The following is a 15,338-nucleotide window of genomic DNA, read 5'->3' on the forward strand; positions in this document are numbered from 1 at the left end:
GGAAGCACAACGCCCTCCTCATGCTGGTCGACAGAGAGGTGGGGGGACGAGGTTTGGTAGGGATGATGATGTTGAGGGTTCATCTTCACAAGCGGTTGCGTCCCAGATGGTGGATCCGACGCAATATCAGCATCAGCATGAGGCGTATCAGCCTCAGTATGAGCAACCTCGCCAGCAGGAGGATGAGGCTTTCCAGCAGCAGGGTGAGGCTTAGGAGGAGCCGAGGATGGAGTTTGAGGCTGGACCGCATGGCTTTCCTGGGGGGCCTTATGAGTTGTCGCTTTTACCGAACTTCGGTAAACACGTGGCATGCAGGTTATGAGTCGATCCCGAAGTAAGTATAGTTGCTTTATTTTATTTTAATGATATTCTACTTATTATTTTACTTATTTCATGTTTATGTTAAAATATTAAAATTTACTTATTTTACTTATTTTAATGATTATGTTATTGCTTTATTATTTTGCCTAAGAATTAAAATTTATGTTAGAATATTTTTTCTTTATTTTACTTACTAATTTTTTAACAGTGTTGTTATTTTTTTTTTGTATTTCAGTTTCAATTGTCGCATACGGTGTCTCGCACGGGAAGAAGTTTAGGCTTAGTAACTTGACAGTGTCGTTGCCAGGAGAAGCAAATGACTGATTCTGGGTGCCGGTGAATGATTCCGGTCTTGCCCCTCTCCTTAAGACTGGGTATGGCAACATCTCTCACGAGCTCGTTTGTACCTTGTCATAGAGATGTCATGAGGACACCAGCAACTTCCATCTGCATGTTAGGGAGATAACCATCACACTAGATGATGTTGAGTGTCTTCCAGACATCACCATCACTTGGAGGCTCATTGAGGAGGATGAGTTAGATCATGACCATGGCATAGAGCTACTGCAGGATGAGCTACTTTTTACAGTGGCGGATGTGAGTGCTGAGGTGAAAAAACAGCGTGGTGCTCATGTCAATTACACTAAACTGAAGAGGCGTTATGAATCACTGTGGAATATGTATAATCAGCTGGTGGAGCCTGCAACAGAGGAGGAGGCGGTGGAGCAGAGTGTTGTTAGGACCTCCTGCCACTACTAGAAAAATCAATTTTAGAGAGGGTATAAATCCGTCACTAAGCTACCAAAAATCCCTCACAAACGAATTTAGTGAGGGATTTTGTGACGACCGGTAATCCCTTAAGAATATCGGCCTTGCTAAATATTTGTGAGGGATTTTGGTTTCCGTCCCTAATTGACACGGATATAATCCCTCACTAATCAAATAAATCCGTCACTAAAAATGAACCAGAAATGTGCTTAAACTTGGACAAATCCGTCAGTAATTAGTGAGGGATTCTTGTTCCCTCTCTAATAGTGAGGGACTATTCCATCACTTTTTTACCAATATTTCCGTCACTAATTAATGACGGATTGGTTTTCCCTTACAAATTGTGAAGGCAAATTTCATCACTAATTGTGATGAAACTGAATTCCCTCACAAACAACAATCTTTTGTTTAATGACAAATTTATTTCCCTCACTAATTCAAACGATTTAATGTTCAATTATATTAATATTGTAAATGCATTTACTATATTAAACCATATTGAACTTGTTGGAAATTATAAATATACAATTAATAACACTTGATAAATTGTCTTCATACCCATCACATACATTCATCACCATAAAAGTCATAAGGAAACTCTCAATAAGTTGACAACCATTGTTCAACTCTCAAAATACATAGAGTCATAAGGAAACTCTCAAAATAAGTTTCATAAGAAACACTTAAACATTTTTAATGGTACTAGAAGTAGCACATTAACTAAGTTTGCAACTAAACTATCAAAATAACCATATATTATATATCTATATATCAAGTAGATGCAAGTGGAGGTGGATGTAGATGACCTTGAGAAACCATTTCCATCAATTTAGTCAATAGAGTGTGATGGGGCAGTGGCAGCCATACCTCTCCCAGATGAAAGTGTGGTACCCCTAACTCTCCTACCTCTATTGATACCTCTACCAGTACCTCTTCCTCCACCCGCTGGAGTTTCATTTCCTGCCATCTATATATACATATAAAAAAACATATATTTGATTAACACATTAAAATCTGGACACATCTAAAAAATATATAACGCAGATGTCAGAAAGTTCAATTGTTATTTGTAAGAAAAGCGTCTTATCATGTCGGTAAATTCTGCAGTAATGTTCTTGTAACAATCAACTCTTTTATACATCCACTTCCTATTTTCAGGTACTTCCATTGCTGATGCATTATCGACACAATAAAGTATTATTCGTGGGGTCATATATCGCTTAAAATTTTAACATCAAGCGATAGAAAACTAAATTACCCCATAACAGATGTATCATTCACAATAGAAAGAAAAAAAAATCTAAAATAAACATATATATCAAACACAAATGCATCCTTCACAACTATAGCTGAACAATCCAAAAAAACAATCACAAAATGTTCGAGAATAATCCCCTACCCCAACAGAAAAAACAGCAGCCCCTGTAGCAGCAAAAACAAACACCAGGTGCTGCTCACACACCAAATAACCAACGACAACATCATTACATTTTGCAGCTACGGCACATTTAGCATATATAAACGCACAAACATACAACGTGTGTCTACATCAAATTCAATCAATTCAAAATGGCCAATATGTTTTCACTATCTTTTAATCAATCAATATGTTTTCAGAGCATAGGGTCAGAGTAATGAAAAGTAAATGATACTACTTGAAAAGTATATGATACTGGAGAGACGAAAAGCCTTTGTCAATTAATATTTCAGCCTTTGTTAATTATTTTCAGAAGACACGAAAAGCTCAAAAATTGCAAAACCTAACAGCTTTTTGTTCTTTTTGTACTAGTAGTCTTAACTATTGTTCACAAGATAGAGAAAAACAAAGTTTCATATATGATTTTATTTATAGAATGCAAAATGTTCATGGAAAGTAGTAAACTAATGCATGGCCATAAACACAATAAGTTTCATTAGAAAAGTCTAGTTGGAACTAGTTTATGAAAAATTAGTAAGTGCTAAAAACCATGATGGACACGTGCAACAAGTGTGGCTTAAGGACAGAGATGACACGGTACAAATGTGCCATTGTGAAAATGGCATGTAATGACACATAGGAATGTTGGCACACGGTGAACTCTAGAAAGTAGCAATCGGTTACGGTGGTAGCTACATGTCTTTTTTGAGTTTGGAGGTAGAAAATGAGAGTGCTTTGAAGATAGGAAGGAAAAATTTAGAGAAAAATTGGGAAACAATACTCTCTTTTTTGTTATACTTTGTGACAACAGCCTGTCATCACATGAACTATGAAAGTAACCAATTGTGTTATCGTTTGTAAAAGACATTCTATCTAATTATGAGTGAAAAATGAGACACGTTATAAGACATCATGACTATATATGCAACAAAGTCCCATAATTCTCAAGGACAAAAACCACTTATTTCTAAAACACTGCAGAATATTAGAAGAATAAAGTTTCAAACCTTGCAATCCCCTTTCATGAGACAAAGGTTTCTTATTCAATAGTGGAACATAACATAGCAAAAAAAGAAATGGAATTTTGTCCATCTTGTGGATTCAACTCTACAAGTTTCATATAAAATTGAAAAATAAGTAAGGGTACCCTCACAATCAATAAGTTGGGAAACTGCACTGCTACAACAGCCTTCTAAAGCTATAGACAGAGCTTGAATTTAACTTTATCTTTTGTAAAGCATTAAAAATTTATGAACTTGGTAGTGTCTTGTAGTTGAATTTTGCTTCTCTTTTTGAAAATGAAGGATGATTTAACAGGGGAAATTAAAAGTGAGATTGAAATGAATGATTTGAGGATGAAAGACCTCATTGTTCATTGGATTTACCTGTTTCAGAGCAACTTCACCAGCCTTCAACAACAATGATATCCAACTTCACTTTTCTAGTAGTGACAGAATTTTATCCTTCCCTAAAATCCATCCAGAAAATTCATATAATATCAACTACTATCTTTATAACAGAAAAAGCATTAGCTTTCTTTACAAAAGTAAAAAGAAAGTATAAACAAGAAAAATTTCCACAACTCATTCCAAGACGGAAACATAACAGACCAACATTAATCTCAACTGTGCACATGTAAATTTCTAGTATCATCTATTCCAGCCACTGTGATAAACTTACAAACACTGCGACAATAACAAACTTAATAAGCAGATGCATAATCAGCTGCAACTTTCTCATCAACTTAACCACGTATAAAACAAATAAAGTTATTTTAAAAAGGATACTATTATACGATTAAAACACGTAAAAGAAACAAAAAAGTAATAGCATAAACTAGATTCATAATTCACCAGAAAAGGTTACTTCATTCAATTGAAATCTTGTTAAAACTTACAAAGGTACAAAACCAAGTGAAAACAAAAATAAGAATTAAAAGGAACAATCACATGTTCCAATTGCACAGTTAAAGCTTAATACACAAAAGAGTGCTTCTTCTTCAACGTACAAATCCATAAAGGGTTAAGTCAATGAGCACAAAATACTAGAATGGTAGACAAATACCAGAGAACAGAACCAACAGTGTAAGACATTCAAAAATCTAATCTAAAACAAGTCTCATACTACCAATCTTCAACAAAATCAAAAGTTAAATAATCCTAGTCTTCAACAACAATCATTCAAAATACAAAATTGAAAATCAAAATTATTAACAAACAAAAGGAACGGTTTGGATTCACCTGTTTCAGAGCAACTTCGATTTTAGATTCAGAAATGTGACTGAGTTCACTGTAACCCCACAAAACCCAAATCATATAACAATAAAATAAAAAATAAATAAAAAAAATAAAAAAATATGAGATTGAGAGAGAGATTACTGTGAGTTTTGAGAGAAGGAAAGATTTGAGGGAACGATTCTGGAAGAAGGAAGGAGGTTCGATTTTGGTACTGAGGTTTGATTTCAGTGAAGATTTGAGATTCGATTTTGGTATGATTTGAAGATTTGAAAGAGATTCAGTGAAATTTTGGTTTGATTTGAGGGTATGAGGAATTAGGAGTGATTTAAGGTGATTCAGTGAAGTTGTTTGGAGTTCGATTTCGGCATTTTTGGTGCTGGAGTTCATAGGCTGTTTTAGGATCGTGAAAAAATTTGGGGAGAAAAATTTGAGTTCATAAGCTGTTTGGAGTTCGATTTGTGCATTTTGGAGTTCGCTGACTGCACTTTGGAGCCAAAATTTGGGGGAAAAATTTTATTTTAGGGTTTGTGAAAAAAAAGAGGGGGAAGGTTTCAATATAACAAGGGGGAAAACCAAAACGTGAAACAATTGGGGGGAATAATTCAGTTTCTTATTAATAGCATTAATTGTTAGTGAGGGATTAATTTCCTCACCAACTAGGTAGTGGACATTAGTGATGGATTTAGTGAGGGAATCGTTAGAGAAGGATCTGTTCCGTGTCAAATTCCGTAACAAACGTTAAACTTATCAATTTGGTGAGGGATTTAGGGACGGATATTCTGTGAGGAATATTTTGTGAGGGATGTTTATACCATTCCCTCACTAATCATTGGCAATTCAAATTTTGTGTTTAATACCGAAATCCGTCTCTAAATCCGTCACAATTAGTTGCGGAATTTTGTCCCTCCCTAAAATCCCTCTCTAATTTGCGTTTTTCTAGTAGTGTGCGTTAAGGCGTTTTTGTTGCTCTTACTTGGCTACACCATTTTTGCCGGCAAGAACAACAGAACTGTTAATCTGCTATGGCTGCTTGTGCTTTAGGATTTCGACAGGGTGGGTGACTGGTCATGGGGTGGGATGCCACTTGCTTTCCTGTATGAGCAGTTTTCTCTTACCTCTGACTCAGCTGTTAAAGTTGTTGGTGGTTACATAACCTTGCTTGTGGTAATATCTTTTTTTCTTATTTTTTTAGTGGATCATAAATGTATGGTTTTTGTATGATACTTGGGCTCATATAAATTTGTCTATTTGTGTTTGCAGGGATGGGTTTTGGCGCACTTCAAGCAGCTCGTTTCGATGAAGCGTGAGCAAGATTACCTGGGTGTTGACCCGCTTGTGGGTAAATGGAAATCTCCCCAGGGCTTTTCTAATCCTAGACACTACAAAAGTGCAATTTATTTGATGGAGCATCATAATGTCATTTGGAGGTCGTACGAGACTAAACGAGACCTGATGCCTTTTCAGGACACATGTTGGTACTCGGGATGGATCATGGCCGACAAAGACAGGATGTGCCGTCACTTGCCGAAGTGGGTTCTGAGGCAGTACGACTATGTCCATGTCATTCTCAGACCTCCTACGACAATTGGGGATCTTGAGCCAGCGGAGGTGGTTATGGCCTTCATAGAGTTTGATGTCCATGTCCTTAGCCAGCAGGAGAGGAGTGATCTGGTCCCACAGGAGAATTAGGGTCTTGTTCAAGCTTTTTTAGGACATTTGTATATTTTTAGATGTTTTTGTGACATTTTCGGAGGATTTTGATGTAATATATTTACACTCGCGTGTTTGCGCATTTTTATGACATTTTGATTAGTTTATCGATTTTTAATTTTGCGTAAATTTTTGTTTTATTATGTGTATGTTAATTATTAATTAATGAATGATTGTGAATGATTGAATGAATGATGAAAATGATGGAATGGATGTATGAATGAATGAAGGAATGAAGAAAACTGGGAAAATTGAGTTTCTGTTGTTCTGGTATTTTGCACAGACACATCGTGAGTTAACAACTCAGGTGTTAATTTCGGCATGAGTTAACTCATGCAGTGTTTAACCCATGCGTGACTTAACTCACGCTGGGGGCATTTTAGGAAGTGCGGTTGGGAGTGAGCAAAACTTGTTGGGAGAAGAGCATTTTTCTAGTTTGTTGCCCTTACTAAACACATCATTCTTTTCATGCAAGCCATAAACATATGAAATTACGATAGACAAATTTGGATTAACAAATGAGTTTGAAATAATTTTTAGTATTTTTTAGTAAGTTTCTAAAAAAAATCATTTTTAGAAATTGAAAGAAAATATCATTTTTTTAAAATATATAACAAACAACGCCTAGATCCTTCAAGAATTTCATTTTCATTGTTTGTCACACAATCACACCTTCCTCTTTCGCGTGAGTGACTCTAGTCATCATTCACACAAATTTTTCTCGTGAGCAAATATTTTGAATATGCATGATCAACATGTTATTTTATGATTAATATGAACATGACATCATACATCAACACATTCCAAATGATATTATGTCATTAATGACTCACACATCCATGCATTCTTCCATGTTCATTCATGATTATATGATATAAATACATGATCATTGTTCTTCTTACTCGTGTCTTGTATTTCATGATTAATATCACTCACCCTTTCATTGTTTGTGTGTGTGTTTGGGAAAACTCAATCTTGTAGGTTGTCATCATATTATCCAAACTATGACTAGGATTGGTTTGGTGGGGACATCTATATTGTTTTATGCAATTTGTTAGAGTTTGGTTTCCATGGAATGTGGTTGAGATTCGATGGTATATCCAGTAAGTCCCAGAACCATATGGTTCTAGGTTTTTGAGTCGCTATCAGACTATAGGTCATAAGGTTTTTAGGTAGCGCCTCTTCCTCCTAATAACCTATTCAGAATTTAGTTCACTAGATATAGGCGTTGATTGTAATGAAAATTCATTTGTATTGATTGTGTAAAAGTGAAAAATGTGGTATCGTTGAGCCTCGCTTTCTAAAATAAATATAATATGATTATTATTCATTCTAGACTTCGTTGTATATGTACTAGTGTGTGACCCGTGCGCGTACGCACGGTTAAATTTATCTTCGGACAACAGAAGTCAGAACAACATACAATCGTACTACGATGCTTGACAAAGCGTGTATCGACAACGTACATTCGCATCTCAATTTTCGGATGAAGCACGTCCCAACAAATACATTAATATTAATACCAAATACATTGATAAATATTTAAAGTAATTACTATCAAAATTATCCAGAAAATATTCAAAGTAATATCAAATACATTGATGAATATTAATACCAAATACATTGATATATATAATCCAGAAAATGCTTCGATTATTCCAATGAGTTTATCAATAAAAAAGCATAGATTATGTCAAACTTCTAAACTCCAAATTACATATAGAATTAGTAAGATTAAAACTTAAAACAACAACAAACCCAAGTTAGTCCTTAAAACATAGTGACAATTACAGAATTGGCCACAGTCTCATTGACAGAAGTGTCCAAGTCCATCCATGTTGCATTAATTGGAGAGTTCTATGATTTGATAAAATTAACTTGGTGTTTGTTCCCATCAGATTTCATTAACCACTATTTATGTTCTTTCTCATCATAAAATCTTCAATCAAATTGAGACCTACTTGATAAAAAGACCTACAATTGGAAATTTGTACCTGTGAACAAAAGAAACTACCATGTCAATTATCGAATCAAGTAGCACACATTCCATCATGATATCCATAAGCACAAAGACATGTATATTTTTTTACCTTGGGATTGCCTGTTCAAAAACTTGTCCACAATCACATTTAAATTGGCCATTTGGAGTTTTAGCCTTCCTGGTGCATTTAGTGCAGCTGTCATAAAACCAACCGTGAATGACCTTGTAAAGTTCAGTCATGATGAATTAATCTGTAAACAAAACACAAGTTTAAACTAACCTTGTAATAATAATAATAACAGTAATACTAAATGTCTAAATCACTTCAAAATTTTCTTTTTACTTGTTCAATTTATGGATATCATTATCAACCAATTAACACAATTCTAAGTCTGAATCAATTTGAAAGTATGCTACTGAACTAAATTAATAATAGAGAATTGGCCTGCTTGAAAATCACACTCTGAAACTGAATAAAACCCAAAAAGCTATAAATAAAAAGGTAAAAATAGAGAATTTGACTGCAACTGTGATGCCTGCCTTTCACAAACAATAGCTTCAATAACAGGCAACCTTTGAAAATTGTGATGCTTGTCTAAGAATTTATATAATATTGTATACTTAACTCAATTTATATAATATTGTATACATAACTCAAAATTGATTTATGTTTAATTGGTTACCTTTCCTTAAATTGTTTGAGTTCCTCAATGGAATCATCATTAATAAACAGTTTAGACCCAGACCAAGCATTTGACATTGTTGGAGCATGGTTCCCCAAGCCTGCAATTTGACATTGTTGGAGAATGGTTCCCCAAGCCTACAATTTTCAGAGTTTTTAATGGTTGTAAATGGACATGTAAAATATGAATAGTTTATACTAAACCTGAGGGTGGCTTAATTTTAGCATGACTAAGCAGTAAGACAATAAAGTGAAACCCCTATTTAGTCCTAAATTCACCCTCTCGTAAGCACCAATAAAAACTTTCATCTATTAGGCAAGCAACAATTTCAGATTTGAAACTCCTCAAGTCCCTCTAGCGAGGCTTGGTTCTCCACTTCATGTGAAATTCACCCTCTTATAAGTACCAATGAAAACTTTCTTCTGATACAGGCAAGCCATAAATTCGAATTTGAAATTCCTCAAGTCCCTCTAGTTAGGCTTAGTTCTCCACTGCATGTGACGTGCAATAAAAAACAACAACATGGCATCATTTGAAGGATTTGAAGGTAAAGATAACACTTTTATAGAACTTACATTGCATATTTGTGAATTTTGAACTGGCAGAAAGGGAAAAAAGCAGTAAAGTCCAGCATAAAAGGATTCTTGAAATAATAGAAAATTTGGAACTCGAGAAATTTTTAAAGTACACACTGTATAAGTTTTTTCTTTCAAAAGTGTATAATAGTAAGTAGGATAACTCAAGAAATCTACAAACTTTTTATTAAAGTAGGTAAAGTCAAACAACGGCCTATCGAAGTAATAGTAGTAAGAAAGAGTATCGTTCCGCTAGGGAGTTGTTCAACTTAATTAACTTTTTAAGAATGATTAGAGGAGAGAAAGTTTAGTAAAAAGGAGTTTGATTGCTGAAGGTAAATAACAATATTAATAAAGAGCCTTAGGATTATTGGTTTGTCATAATAACAAACCCTTCACTAGACAAGACTTAAACATCTAATTTCATGGTTTACACACTAATTTCTAAAGACCGGTTTCCCTTAGCCCCTCACTTTTCCGATGAAAGTCCGGTGAGAGTTTACTTCTAGCAACCAAGCCTATTTCGCTGACTTGATTACTAGAAGATGCATAGAGGATTGAAACTACTCTTGTCTCAATAATTGCAAAGACTATTTCACTGTTTTGCAATTATTGTCTAGATTCACTTGTTCCAACATCAAAACTCCGCTCTCGCTTTATGAATTGATGTTTGGGATGATGGATTAACGATTATCAAACCCTCCGCTTTCGCTTCCACAGTTTGATAATTGTTAATCCACGTTAATACGGTGAATCTAGATTAGAAATTAGGGTTACATAAAATTAGGGTTTAAGCTTGGTTTGTTTAGGATTATGTCATTTAGACTCCCCAACAATCCTAAGACGAAGAAGTCTACTCACTCATGTTCATCGTAGACATGGGCGAAGAAGAGAGAAAATAACGGTAAAGTAAAATTGCAAGAAAGAAAGTAAAGAAATAAAGACTTTTATTGAAAATAGAAATATTCTAAGCAAAAGTAAGGTGAATGTTTATGGTGGAGAGCTACTCTATTTATAGCTTTACAATCGACTTAGAAACTAAGCAACTAAAAGGATAAAACAGTAAAGCTGCAACATGGTAACTTGGGCCTGAAGAAAAAGCAGCAAAAGAGGATTCTGGGGACGGGCACGGCCGTGCCACATGTTGGCACGGGCCGTGCCAAGCTTCTGGTAAGGGGGATTTGTATTTTTGCCCCGTATCTTCGTATTCTTGCGCTGTATTTGCTCCAGTCCTCTTTCTTTCGCTCCAAGGCACCTTCCACCATATATTCATTCCTAAAATAAAATAAAAAGCAATTTAAAGTAAAATATTCTAAAAGGAAATAAAATGCAATAAAATAAAACTAAATCTTTAATAAAACTAAACTAAATAATGCATTAAATTAGACTAATCTATGACTCATCAAACTCCCCCACACTTGAATCTTTGCTTGTCCTCAAGCAAAAGGCAACAGACATAGCAGCAAAAGATTATTCATGGCAATATTAAGAACACATGTCTCAAAAGAAAGGTTTTGCTTCATGTACACTAATTACAATTTCAAATACTTCTCATGAACCTATTCTACCCAACATCAAGTCTCAAGTGAGTGTGTGTGTGCAGTCCAACCCTTTTCTTGCTCCTGTATGAGACAGATATTGTGAGGAACAGGTTCTATCCTTAGTGCTAAAGTAATCGAGAAAAGTCCTTTCTTCATTTCATATAAGAGTGATGGGAATTTAAATTAAAATTAAATTAAATCAACAATTAAGCACAAGGGGCTGCAGATGCTTAGGGGCTATCTATCCTCGTAGGAAGTCTTCTCGGATGTAATTGTCCTTTCCCCTAGATTCAAAATCACCCTAAGCAGTGCTGCAAAATTTTATTTTATTTCATCTCCGCGTAAGAAGTCTTTTTGGATGTAATTGTCTTTTCCCCCTAGCATTGATGAATTTGTTTCACTTTAAGTTCAAATTAGGGAGTCACCACCACAATTAGGAAGTTAGGGATTGTCCTTTCCCCCACATGTTGGTGCCATTCTCCCGCCCCATTATAACTTTAACAATTTAAGAATATAACAATTAAGAACATTGATTAATTTCCCACACAAACTTATACTACTTTTACTCTTAAGACTTTAAAGGGTCTAAGTTAACACTAAAGATAGAACGTGCTCCTTAAAATACCTATTCATACACTTGCTCAAAGATTGCAACTGGGTGCTTTTCTCATTGGAGATTTTTCACAATAAAACAAGACATGGGTATAGCAAGAACACAAGAAAAACAAGAAACTACTTTCATGTACAAGAAACAACCTTTAAAGAAGAGACAAAACAAAAAAATTTATGCCATATTTTACATTAAAAACAAGCTACTAGTCACGCCTCTTGCTATAAAAACAAAACAAAAAGAATAAAGTTCAAGGGAGTTTGGGAACACTACGACTCTAGACACTTTATTAGGCCCCCCTACACTTAGGGGAATCATTGTCCTCAATGATTCAAAAGAAAAAGAAATTAAAAGAGAAGAAGAAGAAGAAATACAGGAAGAAGAAAGTAGAAGAAGAGTAGGAGAAAGAGAGATAGAAGAGAGAAGGGAAGAGAGGAAGAGGAAAGCTCACAATTTATTGAGGTCCATAAGGAGGACCTTGGAGTTGGAGGTGTTGCATCATCCGGCGGAGCATCTCATTGTTTTCATTATTCACACGATTGCCTCTTTGGACATCGTTTCGAAGCCCGAATAACTCAACACCTTGCCTTTGTTGCTCGGTGCTCATCCTCTCGATCTCATTGTGAATCCATGCCCATCGTTGATTTTCATTAAGCTCACCGGCTTCATGGCCATGGTTTCCTTCTTGTTGCAAGGTAGCACCCTTTCCTATGTCATGGTGCAATTTCGCACCGTCTCCTTCATCATCTTGTTGCTCAAGAACTTACACATCATCAACATACAACCAATTTTGTTCCACCTCGGTGGTAGTCCGAGGTGGGTTAGGCAATAAAAACATGATTGGCGCATTAAGCTTGAGTTGGTAATGGAGTGGTGGATGTCTTTTAATGAAATTCATAGCAATGAGGGTTTCCCTATTGAGCTTATTGTTTCCCTCAATTGGTTTGATCCCATCATCCTCACTCACCCAAAAACATCTAGCTATGTATGTAATGATGCCACCCACCACTATGTCTCCCTTACCGACTGGTTTAGAACCTACGGAGTCTAGGTAGTCAATCAAATAAAAGCAAGTGTTAACCGGGTGGTTGTAGAGCATTGCCCATAACATGAACAACTCATCGGTTGTAGTGTTTCCTAGCTCGGTTCTACCCCAAATAGTGCAAGCCATGATCCTCTGAAGGTACCTAAGTACGGGGTTGTGAATGTTGCTAGCTTTGTTGGGTCTAGGGACATAGTTATCAAGGCCGGTGATGCGGTTCCAAAAGGCAGCTGGGTCATAGTTATCCGGTTTTAGACTATCATCCCAATGATCATGAATATACCCTTCATTTGCAAAACCTAAGGCCTCACAAAAGTGCTGAAGTGACATGTCATAATCAATATTCATCAACCGGAAAACAACTCTATGGTTAGGGTTATCAAAATTCAACTTATCTTTGGTAAAAACAAGTGAGCTTAAAAATTCATAAGTGAAATTCTCATAACCCCTCATAGGTGTTAGCATATCAGTCCAACCTAGCCTACCTATCAACCTAAAAACATCATCTCTAAGCCCTAGCACATTCAAATCATAGGAATCAGGATATCTAGAGGGATGTAAGGTTTTAGAAGTAAGAATTTTGTACCTGTCCCTTTGTTTGTTATCTTTGAACTGAATTCCATGATTCTTGACTTGTGTTTGCTTCTTTGGGGGAGGGTCTCCTTGAGATCTTGCTGGTTCCTTACCACTTCTTCTTGAAGCCATTTGACCCTTGTTTGAATTGATTGGAAGGTTTAGGGTTTTGAAAGATTAGGGTTTTGGTGAATTATAGGTTTGGATGGATGAAAGATGTTTTTGATTGGTGGTTTGTGTTTGGAATGATGTTTAGAATTGGTTTGGTGAAAGAATGGAGTGATTTGGTGAAGATTTGATGGAGATATGAAGGTTTGAGGTTTGATAGTTATGGAGGTTTAGAGAGAGGTTTAGAAGATGAAAGAAGGTTGTGGTTTGTGAATGAGGAAGAAGAAGAGAAAAATTTATGTATATAGGCATCAAGACGTCGGGCACGGCCGTGCCACCCTTGGCACGGGCCGTGACAACACTCTGTGGCTCCTGGCTTCTTTTTCTTCATAAACCATGGCACGGCCGTGCCAGCTTCAGCACGGGCCGTGCCAACCTTCTGGTAGGGGGCTTCAAAATTTTTCCTTTTTCAATTTTTTCGAATCACACTTGGACAATTACCTACAAAACAACTTAAAACAAAGAAAAACAAAACAAAACAAAGCAATTAAATGCGTGGGTTGCCTCCCACGAAGCGCTCTTTTAATGTCATTAGCTTGATGGTTAGAAAGAGTCCTTAGAATGGATCAAAGATATCATATTGTGTAGATGACGCTATAAAACGTTCTTCCACAACATGATCGTTAAGCATGCAACAAGAGTAAAGAGCGGGACCCTTCATAAAATTTTCCAACTCAAATCCTACCATCTTACCACTCACTTGAAAAACTATCCTACCGTTCTTGACATCTATAAGAGCTCCCGCAGTGGCGAGGAAAGGTCTACCTAGTATTATAGGGACGTCTTCGTCCTCCGCAATGTCAACGACTACAAAATCAGTTGGGATATATATCCCTTCTATCTTAATCGGTATGTCCTCGACAAATCCTACAAGTTTCATGGTAGAACGATCAGCTAGCTTCAACTCTATTTCGGTAGGTTTCAATTCTCCTATCCCTATCCTTTTGAGAAGAGACAAAGGCAGCAAACTAACACTAGCTCCTAAGTCACATAAGGCTTTGTTTATGGTTTCATTCCCAATTTCACATGGTATGGCAAAGCTACCTGGATCTCTAAGCTTGGGGGGTGCTTCTTGAATGATTGCACTAGTGTCCTTAGCCACAGCTATTGTCTCACTATGCTCTATAGGCCTTTTCTTTGAAAAAATTTCCTTTAAAAACTTGGCATATAGAGGCATCCTAGACAAAGCTTCAGCAAAGGGAAGTTTAATGCAAATCTTCCTAAGTATGTTGACAAATTTTTCAAACTTACCCTCTAGTTTAAGCTTATCAAGATTTAAGGGGGATGGAGTTTTGTTTTCTTCAAGCGGTTTTGCTTCTTCTATCACAATTTTATCACCCAAAGGCTTGACACTTTCTTTCCCAATGTTTTTAACCTTAGCAAAAGTTTCGTTTAACTTACTACCCCCAAAAGATATGACATTAACTTGGGCTTTGGGATTGGCTTCGGTTTGACCAGGAAAGACTCCCGGTGTTTGGGAAGAGGTAGCCACTTGTTGGGCTATTTGAGCGATTTGAGTTTCAAGCATTTTAGAGTGAGTAGCAATAGAATCAACCTTTGGTATTGAGCTTGGAAAGAGAATCATTCAGAAATCCAGTTTGGTTTTTAAGTTATTGAAGTTGTTTGGTTTGGTTGGCAATAGAGTTTTCCAACAAAATTTCCAAATTGGATTTCTGAGTGAATCTTTGGTTGTTTGCATAACCGGGTGGTGC

The 15,338-nt window shown here is 36.1% G+C and overlaps 2 protein-coding genes and 1 long non-coding RNA gene across 5 annotated transcripts; 1 reads left to right on the forward strand and 2 right to left on the reverse strand.

Moving 5' to 3' along the window:
- Window positions 1–1,603: 1,603 nt before the first annotated feature.
- Window positions 1,604–5,331, reverse strand: LOC146903654 (uncharacterized). The gene is made up of 4 exons (XR_015019820.1): window positions 4,885–5,331; window positions 4,747–4,795; window positions 3,892–3,974; window positions 1,604–2,056 (listed from the first exon to the last, which is right to left on the reverse strand). It is a non-coding gene; the product is annotated as an uncharacterized LOC146903654 (long non-coding RNA).
- An 88-nt stretch (window positions 5,332–5,419) lies between these two features.
- Window positions 5,420–6,432, forward strand: LOC146903655 (protein MAINTENANCE OF MERISTEMS-like). Its single transcript, XM_085725030.1, has 3 exons — window positions 5,420–5,439; window positions 5,796–5,907; window positions 6,004–6,432. The coding sequence occupies exons 1-3, from the start codon at window positions 5,420–5,422 to the stop codon at window positions 6,430–6,432; spliced, it is 561 nt and encodes a 186-aa protein (XP_085581156.1).
- A 1,596-nt stretch (window positions 6,433–8,028) lies between these two features.
- Window positions 8,029–9,891, reverse strand: LOC146903656 (uncharacterized). Of its 3 annotated transcripts, none has more exons than XR_015019041.1 (4): window positions 9,321–9,873; window positions 9,118–9,217; window positions 8,544–8,685; window positions 8,029–8,447 (listed from the first exon to the last, which is right to left on the reverse strand). XR_015019041.1 is itself a non-coding variant. In XM_085726605.1 (4 exons), exons 1-4 carry the CDS (start codon window positions 9,423–9,425, stop codon window positions 8,428–8,430), a joined length of 312 nt encoding a protein of 103 aa, XP_085582731.1. In that variant the 5' UTR covers window positions 9,426–9,890; the 3' UTR covers window positions 8,029–8,427. The 3 variants fall into 3 exon arrangements, 1 of the variants encoding a protein (XP_085582731.1); XM_085726605.1 differs by having other exon boundaries at window positions 8,544–8,630; window positions 9,321–9,890; XR_015019040.1 differs by having other exon boundaries at window positions 9,118–9,891.
- Between the last annotated feature and the right edge of the window lie 5,447 nt (window positions 9,892–15,338).

This window comes from Medicago sativa, chromosome 7 (genome assembly GCF_051527215.1).
Source record: "Medicago sativa cultivar Bolivia chromosome 7, Bolivia_mono, whole genome shotgun sequence".
Lineage (NCBI taxonomy): Eukaryota > Viridiplantae > Streptophyta > Magnoliopsida > Fabales > Fabaceae > Medicago > Medicago sativa.